Raw genomic sequence first — 20,057 nt, 5'->3', positions numbered from 1 at the left:
ATTTTGAGAAGTCACGACCCCTCCCATTGTTTCAGTCACAGCGGGCAGCCTTGTGGGGTTTTGAACAGCTGATTCTGCTTCCTTTAATCTTCAATTAATTAATTTGTTGGTTTGTTTTCTTCCAGACTGAGTGGCTGTAACCTCTCAGAGAGAATCTGTGATGCTTTGTCCTCAGTTCTCAACTCCCAGTCCTCTAGTCTGAAAGAGCTGGACATGAGTAACAATGACCTGAAGGATTCAGGCGTGAAGCTTCTGTCTGAAGGACTGAAGAGTCCACACTGGAAACTGGAAACTCTCAGGTGAGATCATTTTTCTTTCATCAACTGACAGAATTAGCAGATGAATAATAAGGCAGTCCTCTAATAAGAGGAGAAGTGGAGGTGTTTTGAAGGGCAACATACTCTTATGTTAACAAGACAGGAAGTAGTTCCTGGGAACTGCTTCCTTTGTTATTGTCTAAGTAGAAACATGATGGTAAAACAGTGATGAGTTTGCAGAGGTGAATCCACAGCACACAACACAACAATGCTGTTGCGTGCTGAAAGCAGACTTCTCACAGATTCTGAGACTGCAGGTTTTATCACTGTCCAACCAAAATTCACTGAACCAGCAGTAAATGAACGTCCAAAACTACACTTCATGTTTAAAAAACAGATGATCAGCGGGATTTGTGTTTACATCTTTTTTGTGTAATCTGTTCACCTGCTGTTTCAGCTGTTTGGTGGTTGTTGAGATGGTTTTGTGAACTTTTAGCTGAGATTCTGACATTTCTGTAGATACCATACATGTCTAATTACTTTGTTTAGCATGAATGGCCATAACGAGGTTTTTAACAGTAAGAAAAGTTGTAAAACTTAAGAAAATATAGTTAAAAGTCCAAAACCTTCTACGTCTGGTCACTTGTGGTAAGGAGCAGATCAAACGAGTAAAGAATTACGTTATAATTATAAATGGCTTCAACAGCACATTCAGGTCTGTGAGACTCATTCAGACACTGAGCCGTGGCTCTGTGCCATATGCACATATTTCTGCATCTCTGCCATTCAGACACACTTTATATATAGTTTATTTTATGTAGTATTCAATACTGAACTGTACATTTAGTCTTTTTAGAGGCAGCAAGTTTTATTCAGTGTTTTCATTAAAGCCTTATTTTTATCCATTTACTGCTATTAGGAAGAACACGTGAGGTTTAAGACCTGGATGAGTTTGAAACCTTTTGTCCTCCACAATAGAAAATGGGTGGAAATAAAAAAGGGTCTCACTTTAGCCAGCTCCTAATTTTATCAGTTCTACTCTCAGCGTCTTCTGTATATCTCCTATATAAATTTTGCATTCAGCTTTGTGGTCTCCTATATCACTGAAATGCAGCCAGATGCTGCTCATTTTGCCTTTTCACTCTTTCCTGACATGCTTGCATTTCAATACAGCTCCCATTTGTCTGTGTACCTGGTCTCTACCACTACCCTTGCTGTCTGTGGGACATTTCCGTCTTCTTTCACATAATGGTATGATCCCAGTCTGTCTCTTAAAGTGTTTGGCCACATGGTTTGCTCATCAGAATAAAACCTCAGCCGTGCTCACATTGATTATCAGCAAGCCTGAAAATTCATCAATATTTGACATATGAAATTATCTCAAGGGCTGGATTTGGCCCACGGACCATATGTTTGACACCCCTGGTTTACACGGTTTGGTATTCAATGTACAAGTGAGTTAGCTCTCAGCTAACTAGCAGACAAGCTAACTGCTGGGACTGCGTCTTTCTAACAAGAGCGTCAGACACTCAGACTGGTTTTCTTTGTGGATGATGATGTGTTCTCACACTGATCCTTCATGCTGATGCTGCCATCCACCCACTGCTCCTGGATTCCTCATCATCATCTCCATCAGCCCTCACAATACTCCACCTTCATCAGCTTCATGTTCAGAACCCTGGATGGAGAGTAATTCTTTCCATGGGTTATGGAGCTCTTTTGAGCCAACCATCCCTTTAACGTTAACTAGTGATGACTTCATGAACTTCTTCACAAATAAAATTTTTATCATTAGAGAAAAAATTACCAATAATCATCCCACAGATGTAATATTATCTACAGCTACTCTTAGTTCCATTGATGTTAAGTTAGACTCTTTTTCTCCAATCGATCTTTCTGAGTTAACTTCAATAATTACTTCCTCCAAACCATCAACGTGTCTTTTAGACCCCATTCCTACAAAACTGCTCAAAGAAGTCCTGCCATTGATTAATTCCTCGATCTTATATATGATCAACCTATCTCTAATAATCGGCTATGTACCACAGGCCTTCAAGGTGGCTGCAGTTAAACCTTTACTCAAAAAGCCATCTCTAGACCCAGCAGTCTTAGCTAATTATAGGCCAATCTCCAACCTTCCTTTCATATCAAAAATCCTTGAAAGAGTAGTTGTCAAACAGCTAACAGATCATCTGCAGAGGAATGGTTTATTTGAAGAGTTTCAGTCAGGTTTCAGAGTTCATCACAGCACAGAAACAGCTTTAGTGAAGGTTACAAATGATCTTCTTATGGCCTCTGACAGTGGACTCATCTCTGTGCTTGTCCTGCTAGACCTTAGTGCAGCATTCGATACTGTTGACCATAATATCCTATTAGAGCGATTAGAACATGCTGTAGGTATTACAGGTATTGCACTGCAGTGGTTTGTATCATATCTATCTAATAGACTCCAGTTTGTGCATGTAAATGGAGAGTCCTCTTCACACACTGAGGTTAATTATGGAGTTCCACAGGGTTCAGTGCTAGGACCAATTCTGTTTACATTATACATGCTTCCCCTAGGCAGCATCATTAGAAGACATAGCATACATTTTCACTGCTATGCAGATGACACCCAGCTCTATCTGTCCATGAAGCCAGATAACACACACCAATTAGTTAAACTGCAGGAATGTCTTAAAGACATAAAAACTTGGATGGCCACTAACTTTCTGCTTCTTAACTCAGATAAAACTGAGGTCATTGTACTCGGCGCTGAAAAGCTTAGAAATATGGTATCTAACCAGATTCTTACTCTGGATGGCATTACCTTGGCCTCCAGTAACACTGTGAGGAACCTTGGAGTCATTTTTGACCAGGATATGTCCTTCAACGCACATATTAAACAAATATGTAAGACTGCGTTCTTCCATTTGCGCAACATCTCTAAAGTTAGAAATATCCTGTCTCAGAGTGACGCTGAAAAACTAGTTCATGCATTTATTACTTCCAGGCTGGACGACTGTAATTCATTATTATCAGGATGTCCAAAAAAACTCACTGAAAAGCCTTCAGTTAATCCAAAATGCTGCAGCAAGAGTACTGACAGGGACTAGAAAGAGAGAGCATATTTCTCCTGTTTTGGCTTCCTGTTAAATCCAGAATTCAAAATCCTGCTCCTCACATACAAGGTCTTAAATAATCAGGCCCCATCTTATCTTAATGACCTTGTAGTACCATATCACCCTATTAGAGCACTTCGCTCTCGCTCTGCAGGCCTACTTGTTGTTCCTAGAGTATTTAAAAGTAGAATGGGAGGGAGAGCCTTCAGTTTTCAGGGCCCTCTTCTGTGGAACCAGCTTCCAGTTTGGATTCAGGAGACAGACACTATCTCTACTTTTAAGATTAGGCTTAAAACTTTCCTTTTTGCTAAAGCATATAGTTAGGGCTGGACCAGGTGACCCTGAATCCTCCCTTAGTTATGCTGCAATAGACGTAGGCTGCCGGGGGATTCCCATGATGCATTGAGTTTTTCCTTTCCAGTCACCTTTCTCACTCACTATGTATTAACAGACCTCTCTGTATTGAATCATATCTGTTACTAACTTCTGTCTCTCTTCCACAGCATGTCTTTATCCTGTCTTCCTTCTCTCACCCCAACCAATCACAGCAGATGGCCCCGCCCCTCCCTGAGCCTGGTTCTGCCGGAGGTTTCTTCCTGTTAAAAGGGAGTTTTTCCTTCCCACTGTCGCCAAAGTGCTGCTCATAGGGGGTCATATGATTGTTGGGCTTTTCTCTGTATCTATGAAGCGCCTTGAGGCGACTTTTGTTGTGATTTGGCGCTATATAAATAAAATTGAATTGAATTGGTGGGACAGTAGTTCTTTCCATGGGTTATGGTGGGACATTGAGAGCTGAAGTCAAACAGAAGTGAGAAATGAAAGACTGATTCATTTCTATTTAGTCTTGTGCAGCTTTGTTCAGAGCATTAAGGCCCAGCAAAGATTACTGAGGTCATAGAGTCCCTGATGAAACCTGTGTGCTTATAGAAACTGAAACCAGATGAACCAGAATAGAAGGACATTAAAATGAAGTGTCAGCTACACAAAGGCAAAGCTATTCAGTTGTTGCTGTGAGTTATTTAAATGGAGGATGGAGTCAGACTTTAAGCTGCTGGACTCAGTCACTATATCCTGTTCTCTTCATAGAACCTGGACACACAGACTCACCTGTGACACAGTGACACACAGTGTGGGCTACACACACATTAGAAAGTGGATCAGTCACACTTGTGCAATCATTTGTTGTGCTGGGAAACCATGAACACTTTGAATCACCTTTAATGGCTTTGTTACAGCAACATTCAATCATGAGTTCAAAAGTAGTGTATTGTGTACTTATTTTAATAGTACTGCAGTATGAGAAGTGCAACATTCAGTGTGCAGAAACAGATCAGGTGCTTTCTAACAGCAGTGTTCCCTTTAACACAGTAGCAGTTCAAATATTTCTGCCAGTCTGAGCTGAAACATGAATCTAATCAAATATCAAATCAAAGTTCTTTGCCTCTGCCAGGACGTTAACATTTGATCTAGTTTTTCACAAAGTTCCCCTCAGCGTCCAGAGCCACCAACATACCTTTGATCAACAGCAAGTGAACATTTATAAATGTGTGTTTTCAGAACAGGAAGCAGCAGAACTATTGTTCTGTTATCAGGGAGCAGCACAAACGCTCATCAGCTCATTTACTGTGCAGGGACTTTGAGTGTGTGTAGTGTGTGTTTGTGCTGGATTTCCTTTGGAGAATCTCAGTCAGAAACAAGACAAAGAAAAACTCTTTCAATAGTCCAGGTTGAGTTGACAACATGAACTGCATTTATCTTCCTCTGACTTGACATTTTCTTCCTCCTCTGCACCGAGCCAGCTGCTAAGACTCACAAGCTCATTGACATTTTCTGATGATAAAGAAACTCTCTTCTTCTGTACAATATGAGCAGCAACAGAGAACAAGCTTTCACAGGTACAGATGTTGCAGCTGTGGCCAAGTACATGTGCTGCATGTTTGGAGCAGCACTCTAATGGACAGGCCTCTGTACTGATGGTGGGCTCTGCTCTGTATCCACCACACTGTTCTCAGCTGAGTCTTCCTCGTGTTCACAATCACACTCTGATGAAGCACCAATAGGGCCAACTTTTTCTCTGGTGGCTCAGATGTTGTTGCTTCCACAGGTTTCCCTCCAACAACCCTCTGTTCCTTCAGTAAGTTCAGTAAGATCTGGGTAAACACTTGAGCTCCTTGAATCTGGCTCCAGTGCAGCAGCAGTTTTCACATATACAATGTTGGCATTTTGCTTGCGTGTCTCCAGGTCTGTTCTGAATGTAGACTTGAATTTGACCACGTAGGCGGGGTCATCATCTGAGCTCTCCATCACCTGAGAGAGATGACAAAACACAGAATCACAGAGCATGAAACCAACGTTTCTCCTCCCAGAAGTTCAGTCACAGACCTGCAACAGAAACAAGAATCAAAGATTCAAATGACGCAGAGCATTCATTTACTTATATACACAAACATGTCCTCTACATATTCATGCTGTATTCACACACACATACAGAGGCTGTTTGTCTCTCACACACAGACAGGACACTGAGGAATACATCATGTTAAATATACCTGCAGGCTTCCAGCTGTGCACTTTGTCCCTATTGTGGGGGCGACCGTGGCTCAGGTGGTTGGGAAGCGTATCTGTAACCGGAAGGTCGCTGGTTCAATCCCCGGGCTCTCTGTTCTGGTCGTTGTGTCCTTGGGCAAGACACTTCACCTACCACCTACTGGTGTTGGCCAGAGGGGCCGATGGCACGATATGGCAGCCTCGCTTCTGTCAGTCTGCCCCAGGGCAGCTGTGGCTACAACCGTAGCCTCCACCAGTGTGTGAATGTGTGTGTGAATGAATAATGGCATTGTAAAGTGCTTTGGGTGCCTTGAAAAGCGCTATATAAATCCAATCCATAAGTATTATTATTATTTTTAGCTGTGATTGCCATGGCAACCTTGGTGTTGTGCGCGATGCAGGGACGTGTTCAAAGGCAGACGTCTGGCAGCAGCATCATATTTGATGCACTATCTGTACTGAGTGTGCTGACTTTATTTCAAATGTCCCACTGCTGTGCAACATGAATCACATGTTCTGCACGTTTCTGTAACTCCCAGGTAACCATGGTTACCCAGCTACGTCCAGTAGTCTCCAGAGAGACCAACAGCTGGTGCACGTTGTAACACCGTGGCTTTCGTAGTCTCTCCTTTTTCTACAGCTCATGTATTCTTCTTGTGATGGTGCGTCTTGAGGCTCATGCATGCCGTCATTTGTTGATCCTAAGAACGTTCCTCAGACCGACTTCTTCAACAACACTAATCAACCTGCAGTTTGTAGCTACTCACTTCACTGTGGCGTTTGTTAGCTTTTCTTTCTTTGGTTTATCTAGACTCCTCCCACAAGCTGATCCTACGTAGTCTGCCCAACCCTCCCACCTCTGTTTGTTTGGGTGGTTTGTTTGCTGCCATCAACAGCGTGTAATGCATTTAAGTGATACTTCAGACATGAAGTAGTCCAACGATAAAAAACTCAACTTTGCTTCCAGATAACTTTAGTTGTATCAACACTGCCCTCTGGAATAATTAGACTTTGGTGACAAACTGATGTGATCTCCATGTTTCCTTGTTGGACTGTGGGCGAGTGTCAGAACTGAATGTACTGAGTAACATGTAGAGTTTAAATATGTGTCAGTTCCAGTTTTAGAGCTCTAAAGTGCAGCTATCATGTTAGGAATATGTTAGGAATAGACAGTAACACTGAGCACACTGAGGTCAAATCTTTATCCAGTTCATCTGTAGGCTGAGCTCAGTCCATCCATTTAGTGAAATGATGTTTAAAGGTCTCCTTGTTCTGTGAGCGTGCACAGATCCTGAAGCAGAAAGCCTGGGTTAACAGAGAAATGATCATCACTGTGATGATGCTCATCATCTCTGACTGGGATTTGAGGTTTTATCAAAGCAGCAAACACAAAGAAAGCCTGGCTATGTTGGACTGGGTGTGGAAGCAGCTCCCAGTTTGAGTTCAGGAGACAGACACCCTCTCTACTTTGAAGATCAGCTTCAAACTTTCCTTTTTGATAAAGCTTATAGTTAGAGCTGGATCAGGTGACCCTGAACCATCCCTTAGTTATGCTGCCATAGAGATGGATAACAGACGGATTGTTGTTGTTTTGTGTGTCTGCAGTCTGTCAGGCTGTCTGATCACAGAGGAAGGCTGTACTTCTCTGGCCTCAGCTCTGAGCGCCAACCCCTCCCATCTGAGAGAGCTGGACCTGAGCTACAATCATCCAGGTGACTCAGGATTTAAGCTCCTGTCAGCTGGACTGAAGGATCCAGGCTGGAGACTGGACACTCTCAGGTATGGAGATAATGTCTGATAGAGGAGGAAGAGCTGGAAACATTTCCTGTGTCCTTCACTCACTTCCTGTTTGTTTCCTGCAGATGAGACATGAACAATCACACATGCAGGAATATTTTCAGGGATAGACACACTAGTCTAGCTGGATAGTACATGGATATTTATGTAGGGGGTTTCCAAGGAGTCTGTTTGCAGGAACATTAATGATAACTGATAAGTCATGTTGAGAGTTTCATTAAAAGTACACCTACAGTTAGGTCCATAAATATTTGGACAGAGACAACATTTTTTTAACTTTAGATACACTTTATTAGGTCACAGGTGTACCTGAGATAGTGGCCACTGTGTACCTAATAAAGTGTCAGCCATGTGTATGTTTCCCATGCTGTATGTCCACAGTCACAGTGGCAGTCAGTGACACTGACAGAAGGATGAAACAAGGCTGTGAATTGTTTCAGTCTGTGTGTGTGACAAAGAGGCAGACAGGAGCAGCTAACATTTGGAAATGGAAGCTTACTGAAAACTCTACATTCACAGCTGAATTCACAATAGACTTGTTCTCAAGTGCACATTTAGCAGCTAACGCTAATACTGTTTTCCCTTGCTTTCTACAACTTGAGCAGCTATTGCTAAGTAGGCCACTTTGCTCTGCTAAGGATTTGTGTGACCATAATGGAAACTCTGATAAGCTAATGCTGCTAGGCTAATGCTATTTATGGGCCCTGTTAGAATCAATATTTCATTCTCATTCTGTTGTTTGAGAACAATATTAACGTTTCACATCATTATAACACAAGACAAAAGGGTATTAGCGTTAGCCACTAATGCTTATTTACCTCAAATTAGCTTTAGCTGCTAATGGGAGCCTACTTAGCATAAACCCTTCACATCGTTATAATGCAAGGGAAAAGAGTCACTTATGGCAGCCTATTTAGCATTAATGTCACATCATTATAACACAAGAGAATATGGTATTAGCATTAGTTGCCAATGCTTATTCATCTAAAACTAGCATTAGCCACTAATGGTAGCCTATTTAGCATAAACTTCTTAATGCTAAATGAAGTTAATTAATGCTAAATAGGCTTAACTGAAATGAAAATAATGTTAGCATTAGCTTCTGATATTGTTAAAAGGTAAGATAAAACATTGCTAGCAGCAGCAGATAATGCTAACACACATAATAATTAGCATTACCTAATAATGGCAGCCTTCTTAGCATTAGCTGCTTATATTGTCATAATGCAAGGGAAAAGAGTTGGCAAAAACATTGTTAGCATTAGTGGATAATGCTAATTCACCTAAATTAGTATTAGCTAATGATGGCTACGTACCTAGCATTAGCTACTGATATTGATTTAAAGCAATTAAATATGGTATTAGCATTAGCTTTTAATGCTTTTTCATCTAAAATTAGAATTAGCCACTAATGGCGTCCTATTTAGCATTAACTGTTCACATCGTAGGGGAAAAGTTAAAATTGAATAAAAAAAGTGTTCATATTAGCTACTCATATTGTTAAAAAGTAAGAAAAAACATTGTTAGCATAAGGGGATAATGCTAATTTACCTCAAATCAGTATTAGCTAATAACGGCAACCTACTAAGTATTAGCTGGTAACATTGTTATGAAACAAGAAAATATGGTATTAGCATTAGCTGCCAATTCCTATTCACCTAAAATTAGCATTAGCCAGTAATGGCAGTCTAGTTAGTATTAACTACTCACTAATATAATGCTAAGTCACATCAAATTAGCATTAGCTGCTAGCATCAGCCTACCTAGTACTAGCTACAAACATTGTTAAAAGGCAAGGGAAAAGTGTTAGCATTACTCGATAATGCTAAACTCGCATCAAATTAGCATTAGCTAATAACAGCAGCCTTCTTAGCATTAGCTGCTCACATTGTTATAATGCAAGGGAAAAGAATTAGCATTAGCAGAGTATGCTAATGCACGTCAAATTAGAAAATATGGTATTAGCATTAGCTGCTAATGGTTATTCACCTAAAATTAGAATTAGCCACTAATGGCGTCCTATTTAGCATTAACTCTTCACATTGCAGGGGAAAAGTTAAAATTGAATGAAAAATAGTCTTCACATTAGCTACTCATATTGTTAAAAAGTACGAAAAAACATTGTTAGCATAAGCGGATAATGCTAATTCACCTCAAATTAGTATTAGCTTATAACGGCAACCTACTTAGCTGTAGCTGGTCACATTGTTATAAAGCAAGAAAATATGGTATTAGCATTAGCTGCCAATTCCTATTCACCTAAAATTAGCATTACCTGCTAATGGCAGTCTACTTAGCATTAACTCCTCACTAATGTAATGCTAATTCACATCAAATTAGCTTTAGCTTTAGCATTAGCTGCTAGCATCAGCCTACCTAGCACTAGCTGCTCACATTGTTAAAAGGGAAGCGAAAACGACATTAGCATTAGCTAGTAATAATTATTCACCCCTAATTAGAATTAGCCGCTAATGGCAGCATACTTAGCATTAACTCCTCACATCGTTATAATGCAAATGAGGCTAACTTGCATTAAATTAGAATGCTGTTATTAGCTAATGCTATTTAGAAGTAGCTGTTCACATTGTTATAAAGCAAAGGAAAACGATATGAGCATTAGGTTCTAATGCGTATTTGCCTTAAATTAGACGTAGGTGCTACTGGTGGCCTACTTAGCATTAGCAGCTCAGATGTTGTAATGCTAGGAAAAAGAGTGTTAGCATTAGCTACTCACATTGTTAAAAAGTAAGTGTTAGCATTAGTGCATAATGCTAATTCACATCAAATTAGCATTAGTTAATAACGGCAGCCTATTTAGCAGATAATGTCGACCTTGGCCCACTGGAAAAGTTAAGAACTTAAGATTTAGGAGTGTTTCTCGAAAGCTCTTTCTCATTTGAGAAACAAATAAATTCTGTTATTAAAACCAGCTGTAAGGTTTATATTGTTGATTGTCATTTATGCTTAGAAATATTTACTCATATATGCTTAGAGTTGTATAATCGATTGCATAATGATAGAGGTTTGATCCTCAGTAGTCTGTAAAGACTCTGTGTGCCTTCCAGAGTGCTCTGGCATGCACACACCACTTGGGGCCATGAGAGAGGTCGTACCCTCTCTTACTGATTTATGGTGTAGGACAGGGGTCTCAAACTCAATTTAGCTGGGGGCCGCTGCAGGCAGAGTCTGGGTGAGGCTGGGCCGCATTAGGTTTTCCACAAGAAAGGCATGGTTAAAAAATTCCTATCTTCTCAAATCTCTTTATTTTTATTTTTTAACACAAAATATGAAAAATAAATAAACAAATGAAGAATTAATAAGAAAATAAATCAATTTGTAATACATAAATAAAATAATAATAAGATATTTTTAGTCAGTGAACTTATGTGTTTTTTTCAGTCTTCTATATCTGCTGTATTTAGATTGAAATGTCTGTATTAACAGTTCTATAACCTTCTTCTGAACATGAATGGAACACTGTAGAAAATGAACTGTTCTTCTGAACATGGCTTCTCTTGCCTACTCCTTGCTGCTAGAGACCTGGCAGCGTTTCCTCTCGCATAGCCGAGCCAGATTTGGCCTGAGGGAGGAAGCAGTTGCGACCCTCAGTATGTCTTGAAGATGATCATCCGTAAGTCTGGACCTGTACTTGGACTTATTGAAGTTCAAAGTGGAGAAGAGCTTTTCGCACAAGTATGTGCTACCAAAAAGGCACATGGTCCGCTTGAACATTGGGGAAAGCCGAGGGAAACTAGGGCTCAATTCTCTCAAAAATTGTCCAAGCTTGTCTGCTTTTCCACTCACCTCCCTGAACTTTGCTTTGAGTTCAGAGTTGCACTGCAGCTCAATGAGCTCCATTTGAAGCACAGAAGGGGCATCTTGCACATCAAAGGAGAAGGGGTCGGCAAAAATTTGAAAGGTGGCTCTGTGTGTCTTGAAGTCAGCAAATCTGTGATCAAATTCCTCCTGTAGCCTCAAAATGACATCAACATACTTGTCAGCACTGAATGGTGTGCCTGCATCCACGAGTGCCTTGCATGCTGGGAAATGGCAAAGGTTTGTCTGAGAGAGCTGAGCTTTCCAGAGCGCAAGTTTTGTGGAGAATGCTCTCACGTTGTCATAGGCAGCACTGACAAGTTGCCCCTGGCCTTGTAACGTCTTGTTCAGTACATTAAGCTCATGTGTTATATCAACAAGAAAAGCTAAGTCCATGAGCCATTTGGGATCAGTTAGCACAGGAACACTAACTCCATCCTTCTCCATGAAGGCTTCACTTCTGCTCTCAACTCAAAAAGTCTCTTTAATACATTTCCCCTGCTGAGCCAACGTACCTCAGTGAAGTCGAGCACATCCCCATATTCTGACTCCATTTCCTCTAAAAAAGCACAGAACCTTCGGTGCTTTAAGCCCCTGGATCTGATTTGGTTGATGCATTTCACAACAATAGACATCACATTGTCAAACTTCAGACATTTGCTGCAAAGGACCTGCTGATGGATAATGCAGTGCAGAGCAATGGCCTCCTCCACGCCTTCCTCTTCCAGTTTTTTTTGAACAAGTGCCACCAGTCCATTTTTCCTCCCTGTCATTGATGGCGCTCCATCTGTTGTTATTCCAACAAACCTCTTCCATGGCAAACCAACATTCTCAATGGCATCACACAGCTTGTAAATATCTGCTGAGCGGTGGTCTGTCCATGCATTGGAATTACTGTGAGCAGCTCCTCCATCACTTCAAAACTGTCATCAACACCACGGACATACATTGGGAGCTGGGCAGTGTCGGTGATGTCTGTGGTCTCATCAAGAGCGACTGAGTATACACTGAAACATTTGGCTTTCTCACACAGTTGGTCATAAATGTCACTTGACAGGTCAGAAATGCGATCTGCTGCGGTGTTGGCAGAAAGGCTGATGTTGCTAAACTGACCTTTCTTTCCCGGACAGACTATATTTGCAGCCTGCAATATGCACTTTTAGACAAATTCACCTTCTGTGAATGGCTTCCCTGCTTTAGCAATCATCTCACTAACCACGTGGCTTCGACTGCTGCATTATTCTCTTTGGTTGCTTTCTTGAAGAAATCTTGCTGCCTCAGTAGATCTGTTTTAAGACTGGCAACCCGGTTCACTCTCTCGTCTCCCTGGTATTTTGCATCCACCTCAGCATGTCTAGTTGTGTAATGACGTTTCAAATTGTATTCCTTGTGCAGCGCAACTTTCTCTGTGCAAATAAGACAGGTCGGGGTGCCCCTGTGCTCAACAAAGAAATATTGCATTTCCCACTTTTCCTGAAATTGTCGGTGCTCATCACCAACCTTTCTCTTCACCGCAGGCTTTGAAAAAGACATGTTTGGGGCTATGTAACATTTATAATTCTACTTGGTGTCACTGTCGCATTGAAGTTTCAATCAAGCGTTTAGCCGACGGACGGGGAACGTCTCAGCGCGTAGAGAACGTAATTTCTGCTTCTTTTTCTTGCAACCGTAGCAAGGCGATCGGCAGATAAAAAGCCGGTAGCAGTCTCCTTTGTTTTTACGCTCGATGCTCATGTCTTTCATGATGACACGAACACCGTGGCGTTTGCAGATGGTAGAAAGTACAGGGATAGCGAGCGCAAAAAAGGCGACTGCTCACGGCGCCGGGCTGTTGTTACGGGAGAAAGAAGCAGAAATGACACCGTGACATATAACAAATAACATCACCTGTTTCTGATGTTAGTTGTTTTGACTGCTTTTACATTATATTGAAATATATGTAATGTTCATGTATGCTGCAATGCAAACGGAGTGATGCAAATAAAAAACATCGACCCACAAATTACGGTGCGACCCTATAATTAGTCCGGGTTACCGGGGACTGTTATTGCCGATGAACAGGTGTCGCTATGTGACTGCAGACTAAATTGGGCTGCATTGAGTTCATTACTTTTCTTTTATCCCGCCGCCTACGCATCACTTTGAGAGTTAATATGAGATCTCTCTCTGTGAAAAAATAACTAAAACTCCCACTGACGTGTGTATAAATCTATATACGTATAATGTCCCGCTGGGCAGCAACTTAAAAAAAACAACTTTTTTTGAAGTTTTGTGAACGCAGCGCGCTGGGGCGAATGTCTGCGTTTGCCCAATAGAAAGGAGGAAGCCAGCCAGGCACAGAAAAGAAAGAAACACTCCAGGGCAACGCTGCTGTAACTTTTACTCATTGAGAAATGTTTCCCTGCTTGCATCAAGCCCGGCTGGTGTCCCCTGAGATCCATATCCCACCCTGATTGGTGGGTTAATTCAGCTCCACACACAACACTGTAAAGTGTCATACATTATCAAACTAACATTAAATTTTCATATTAAGGTGGGGCCAAAAACTAAAAGGGAGCAGACGAGAGCGACTGAGGTCAAGTGAAGGAACGGCGCTGTCACAACCACTTCCACATCTGGTTGTTTGTCTTTAAATCTCTGAATGGATTGGCTCCATCTTATCTCTCTTTAACAAAATAATCCAAGTCGAGCCCTCAGGTCTGCAGATAAGTAGCTTCTGACCAGAACTAGACGTAAAAACAGAGGTGAGCTTTATCGATCGCTGCAGCCAAACTCTGGAACAGTCGCCCTTCACATCAGGTCGTCACCAACACTCGACATTTTTAAAACCCGGTTGGAAACACATTTGTACTCTGTAGCTTTCAATTCTGACGAGTCTTTATAGTAATTACTGTGTATGTTTCCTATTTTCTCTCTACTCTGTGCAGCACTTTGGCTCAAGCTGTTTTTAAATGTGCTGATAAATAAATGTAGATTTCTTTGAATAAAACAGTGGAGCCGAGCTTTGAGCTCAGTGTGTAACAGTGTGTGTATGAGAGCCATGTAATGTCCATGTGTGCATGCTGACTGTGCTGCTCTGACCCCCCTCCTCCTTTCAGGGTGGAGCCTGCTGGAGTCCGATGGTTGAGACCAGGTCTGAGGAAGTGTAAGTGTGTTTTTAATGGGATTCATGAAAACAAAGCAGCACACATTCAACCATCTTCATCATGTCAGGAGTCATCATCAAAGTGTCAATCAATGAACAGATGATGGATCAATAACTGCAGCTGGATTGTGTTTGTTCTCTCCATCAGATTCCTGTCAACTCACAATCGACACAAACACAGTGAACACAGAGCTCCAACTGTCTGACAACAACAGGAAGGTGACACGTGTGGAGGAGGTTCAGTCATATCCTGATCATCCAGACAGATTTGATGTTTATCCTCAGCTGCTGTGTAGAAATGGTCTGACTGGTCGCTGTTACTGGGAGGTCGAGTGGAGAGGAGACGTTTATATATCAGTGAGTTACAGAAGCATCAGAAGGAAAGGAGGCAGTGTTGACTGTTGGTTTGGACGCAATGATCAGTCCTGGAGTCTGTACTGCTCTGATCGTGGTCCTCGTTCTGTCAGGCACAATAACAGAGTAACATCCATCTTCTCCTCCTCCTCCTCCTCCTCTGTCTCTAACAGAGCAGCAGTGTATGTGGACTGTCCTGCTGGCACTCTGTCCTTCTACAGAGTCTCCTCTGACACTCTGATCCACCTCCACACCTTCAACACCACATTCACTCAAACTCTTTATCCTGGGTTTAGGTTCAGTCCCTTGTTTCCTGGTTCCTCAGTGTCCCTGTGCTGAGTGGGGTGTAAAGAGTGTCTCCTGTTACAGAAACACTCTGACTGTTGAACAGATAGTTCAGTCTGTACATGTCTGTCTCTTTCACTCACAAACACGTTTTCAGATTCATGGATTCAATCAGTTGATGTTTGAAACTCTTCTAAATGATTCCTTGTAAACTTCTTCCTCTTCAGTCACAAACAAACAGGAAGTGATGTCACATGTGTTCCTGTCCACACAGCAGAATGAGTCTATTGCTGACAGTGATGTACAAACAGAGTGAGCATTTCTGAGGCCCAAAATAAACTGAGTAGTTCACTGAATGAACAATGGACTGTGAGCTCAGTTCCTTCATCATTAGTATGGATTATATATGTATATGTATTATATTAGTATCATATATATCAGGTGCTGCTGGTTTCAGTCATTGTGCAAATGTGCTGTTTGTAAGGTTGTAAAGCTGCAGTCAGCTGAGACTGAAGAAGTCACCTGATCAGTGAGCAAACGTTTCTGAAAACGTCCAGATGAACAGAATCAACCTTTTGGGATCAGCCAGCAATGCAGCATCATTGTTGTTCAGGTTCAGAGGTTTGCAGGAATGAACTGATGACCAGAAACAGCTGCAAAGTCCAATAAAATACCAGCTGGAGTTCAGCTGCATTTGAAGAAGTCAAAGAAAAGTAAGGATGGCAAAGGGCGATGTTTTCTTCCAAAGAACTGAAAACATGGTCGACGCCTCATTAGAAGAATAATCTGGACATTTGTGAGGAACTCTAACCAAGAAAGCAACACAAGAAAGCAACGTCAAACTGATCCAACAGACAGTTTCATGACTGGAAGTGTTGAGTGTAAAAATGCTACATTGCATTATTGCATCCTCTCACCACAGGAGGTGCTGTTGGCACCACTGATTGCTGATCAGCTGTTCTCTGATGATCTGATTGATACTGTGAATAACGGGACTCACTGAACTCTGTGACACAGTGAAGATTACAGAGTTTAACTTCAACATCTGACTGACGTCACACAGACAGAAGGATGAACCAGTGAGGCACAGAACACAGTTACTGGAGATACTGGATCAGCTCCATGTGAACCTCTGATGGAGAAGCTGCTGAGCCAGAGAAACATCAGGACATGACAGGCAGCTGCACTTATCTAACAACATGTAGCAGAGCTGATCTATGTTAGAGGATCTATCACAGCAGCTGAAGCCAAAGTCCAACACTGGATAGCAGCTGAGCCTGTGCTGAGTGTAGTGTTACAGGAAAAGGGCAGAAACACTGACACTGGTAGCTCACAGTGATGCTGACTGGGGCACAGAGCTGAATGATGCAGCATCAGGACACTGTTTCAGTCTGACTGACAGAGAAACCTGTAGCTGTATCTACATGTGAGGCAGAGGCTACACAAGCAGCTTTCTATGTTTCACAGTGACTGAGATCTTCAGTGGGGGTGGACATGCTCCTGTACAGACCTCTGAGGAGAACCAAGGTGCAGTCAAAGAGTCCAGTCTGTCCTCACAGATGTGAACATGTGGTTTCATCAGGTCTGCTGTCAGCTAGCAGGCTCACATCAGAATCACTGTTCCTGAAAAAACACAGTCTGTGTGACATCATCAGTCAGCTGATCGTCCCAGATCTGAATGGTTTCTGTCTCTACTGAGGAAGTCAGAGAATATCACTGAGGTGTGGATCAGGTCTGAGTGAGCTGTGGAGGGACAGCTTTAAACAGTCCACAGGTCTCACGTCCTGCTCAGTCTGGTAGCAGATACCTCGTATTGTTCCAGATGTGCTGACATCACCAGCAGCAGCAGCACAGCTGTGTGATACGATGAATCTCAGTTATTGATCCAACACACAGTAAATACAAAGATCAGGATTTCTGAGAGTAATCATTATGAGTCTGAACACATGATCACTGAATGTTAGTCTCCACAATAATAAGCTAACACAACCAAACACAGCTTTCAGCTCTTATTTTGAAACTGGCTTATTTAGAGAGCTGTGATGTGAGCGTGCCTGGCTCTGAGGCACTTGGGTCAGCCTCTGTTGTTTAGAAGTGTTACAGACTGTGAATGACACAGACCTGTCAGTTTCCATGTTTGTCTGTAACACAGCTCAGGGGCTCCATGCTGAACGCATCCATCCAGTGTTATTGATCCAGTACTAATACCAGCATTGGGATCAATACTACAATACACAATCACATGTGTCCACGTGATGGATTTGACCAGCTTTATTAATTAATGATCAATCAACTTATTTACTGCATCTGAGTCCAGCTTCATTTAAATGATCAACCCATGGAAATGACATCAGTCCTACAGAAGCACTTAATGCTAACAGGAAGTCATTGATTAAGGTGGAATAACACAGAGACACAACCACTCACAGTTAACCTGACCCCACTAACTGCATGTGTTTGGACTGTGGGAGGAAGCCGGAGTACCGGAGAGGACGCACACAAACACGGGAGAACATGAAGCTCTGAAACAAAGATGGTGGATTTGACCTCAGGACGAGGCAGGGTTATGGGGGTCACGACCCCCCCCCCCCCCCCCCCCCCCAATAATCAGATCCAGCTACACTGAAACTGGCAATTTCATTGACTTTTACTGTTTTAAAGCTATTAGGCTGCTTTGTGGCTCACTTAATACTAAACTAAGATACTTTCAGTGTGACTCATTTGCAGGAACACAGGCAGGATTTAAAGTGCAGAACTTTACAGTCTCTGTCTCAAAGTTGGTCTAAACATGCTAACAGCTCTTTGTTTTTTCAGTTTTCACTGGTTTGATGTAACAAAAGAAATTTTAAAGAAGCAGACAATTGTTGTTATTTTAGTTCTATAATTTCATAAATCGTGGTGTGGATCTAAGTCAACATTCAACATAAATAAGATAATGCAGCACTTTTGATGTTTGCCTTTTTATTTTCCCAGCAGTACTCAGGTTGGTTCTCGGCTACATTTACATAACAGATGTTAATGTGTTCAGCAGCTGGACACTCATCTGAGGAAGGAACATTGGACAGGTGCTCAGTGCACAACTGCATTACAAACTTTATGTAAGACCCTGTGTTTTATTGTATTTATATATTTGTAACATTTTACTTAAACACTTTTGGGAAGGATAAAAATATTTTCAGGAGGAAGTTTTTCCTTCTGTCCAACTGTAGTACATGCAATACTGCGTCTCCCCCCATTATCACTGCACACTTCCTCAGGCTGGTGATGAGCGCCCCCTGGTGTCACAGTGTTGATGACGTCATGCAAAGTGAAACATAAACAGTGTGTTAATAAAAAATAATTTGTCCATTCTCATGTTTGCATCATGTTTCTGTAAAATCATCAGCTGTTTCTGAACCTTCTTCATTGTTTGACTCTTTCCAACAGCTGTGAGCTGTGATGGAGTCAGAGCAGCTTCATCACTGATGTTCAGGTGAAGCTGAGCTTAATAAACTGTAGAAATGATCAGGATTCAGGTTGGGTGTGTAAAATAGTTGTGTGTGAGGTCGCAGTGCTTCATATGTGTGTGTGGGCTGAAGCACACACGTGTGAGTCCTCAGAGGTTTCACACACATCACTGCACACATTTATAATCCTAGTTTAAGCTTGTGGATCATATCGGACACATCAGCAGCTCTTTGGAGACAAAGAGATCATTTGAGATTTAAGATGAGTCATTGTTTTTCTATCCATGGTAGCTTCCACTACTGAGGCTCGGGAACAATGAAGAGGATAATTAAGAGGAAGCATCAGCTCTGTCTCATCTAACTACACAGTATTATAATCATGCACTTATGTCTCAAACTAAGACAAAACGAGACAAAATGAGTTATGTGAGTCTTTAGATTATCAGTAAACTCTGGTGACAGTTTGATGCTCAGTGGAGCTATTTTTGGTTTGTGATGAGTGTTTTGTGATGGTCAGCTTCTGGTTTGTGAATCGCTCTTTGTAATTTAGAAGGTCATGCAGAAATGTGCGCGCCCTTATCTGAGAGGACATGGAGAGAGTGTCGCAGACTCGAGGTGAGAAGATAAACCTCGGAGCTGGACGGCCTGCACGTTACCTATGTGCATCTTTTCAGTGACATCAAGTGAACCCATAATAAGCATTTCTATGTCTTAGACATCATATCCATTTCTAATGAGAGATTAGTTTTAAATGAGGGAAACCTGGTCTAACAACACACTTACAACAGAGCTAAAGGTTCATCACATGTGAGACTCTGATAAGAACTGAAACACTGTGTATAAACAGCTGAGACAAAACTATTTATAAACACTCATTTATTCCAGTTTAGTTTACAATGGTTTTTAAAGTAATGTGGAACGATTCATGTTCACGAGCTGTTACAAACACAACTATTTATTTGTCTTTATATGGTTGGACTACAAGGCTCATGTTGAGGGTCTTGGAATAATGTGTGAATAACAGCAGGAAATGATCGTTTTCCCATTTTACCAAAGTGGAATAACATCACCACAGCACAACAAATAATGTTATTGTCTGCAGCTAAAATATAAAGCGAACATGGTTTTATAATAATGTGCGAACACAACCTCACTCTGCTATATACGAGGAGCCAACCACAGCTCATCCACGACCTCCGCCATCATTTCTTTGCTCATCATCATTCACTTAATTGCTTAGATTGGTTTAAATCAAACTCCATTACAGGTTCAACTCCATTATATAACAGCATGTTGACTTTGGATTTGG

The 20,057-nt window shown here is 41.6% G+C and overlaps 1 protein-coding gene across 1 annotated transcript in view; it reads left to right on the top strand.

The window, feature by feature from the left end:
- LOC146490348 (protein NLRC3-like) overlaps nucleotides 1-16,601 on the top strand; it is a 28,426-nt gene extending 11,825 nt beyond the window's left edge. The window contains exons 6-9 of the mRNA XM_085153316.1: nucleotides 126-299; nucleotides 7,511-7,684; nucleotides 14,617-14,663; nucleotides 14,812-16,601. Coding sequence (XP_085009442.1) covers nucleotides 126-299; nucleotides 7,511-7,684; nucleotides 14,617-14,663; nucleotides 14,812-15,356 — 940 coding nt within the window. The 3' untranslated portion in view covers nucleotides 15,357-16,601. The remainder of the gene's footprint in view (nucleotides 1-125; nucleotides 300-7,510; nucleotides 7,685-14,616; nucleotides 14,664-14,811) is intronic.
- Nucleotides 16,602-20,057: the final 3,456 nt, after the last annotated feature.

The sequence above is a fragment of the Neolamprologus multifasciatus genome, unplaced genomic scaffold, assembly GCF_963576455.1.
Source record: "Neolamprologus multifasciatus unplaced genomic scaffold, fNeoMul1.2 scaffold_5, whole genome shotgun sequence".
Classification (NCBI taxonomy): Eukaryota; Metazoa; Chordata; class Actinopteri; order Cichliformes; family Cichlidae; genus Neolamprologus; species Neolamprologus multifasciatus.
Note: the sequence above shows the minus strand (reverse complement) of the source record. Positions and strands in the feature narration are given on the sequence as shown.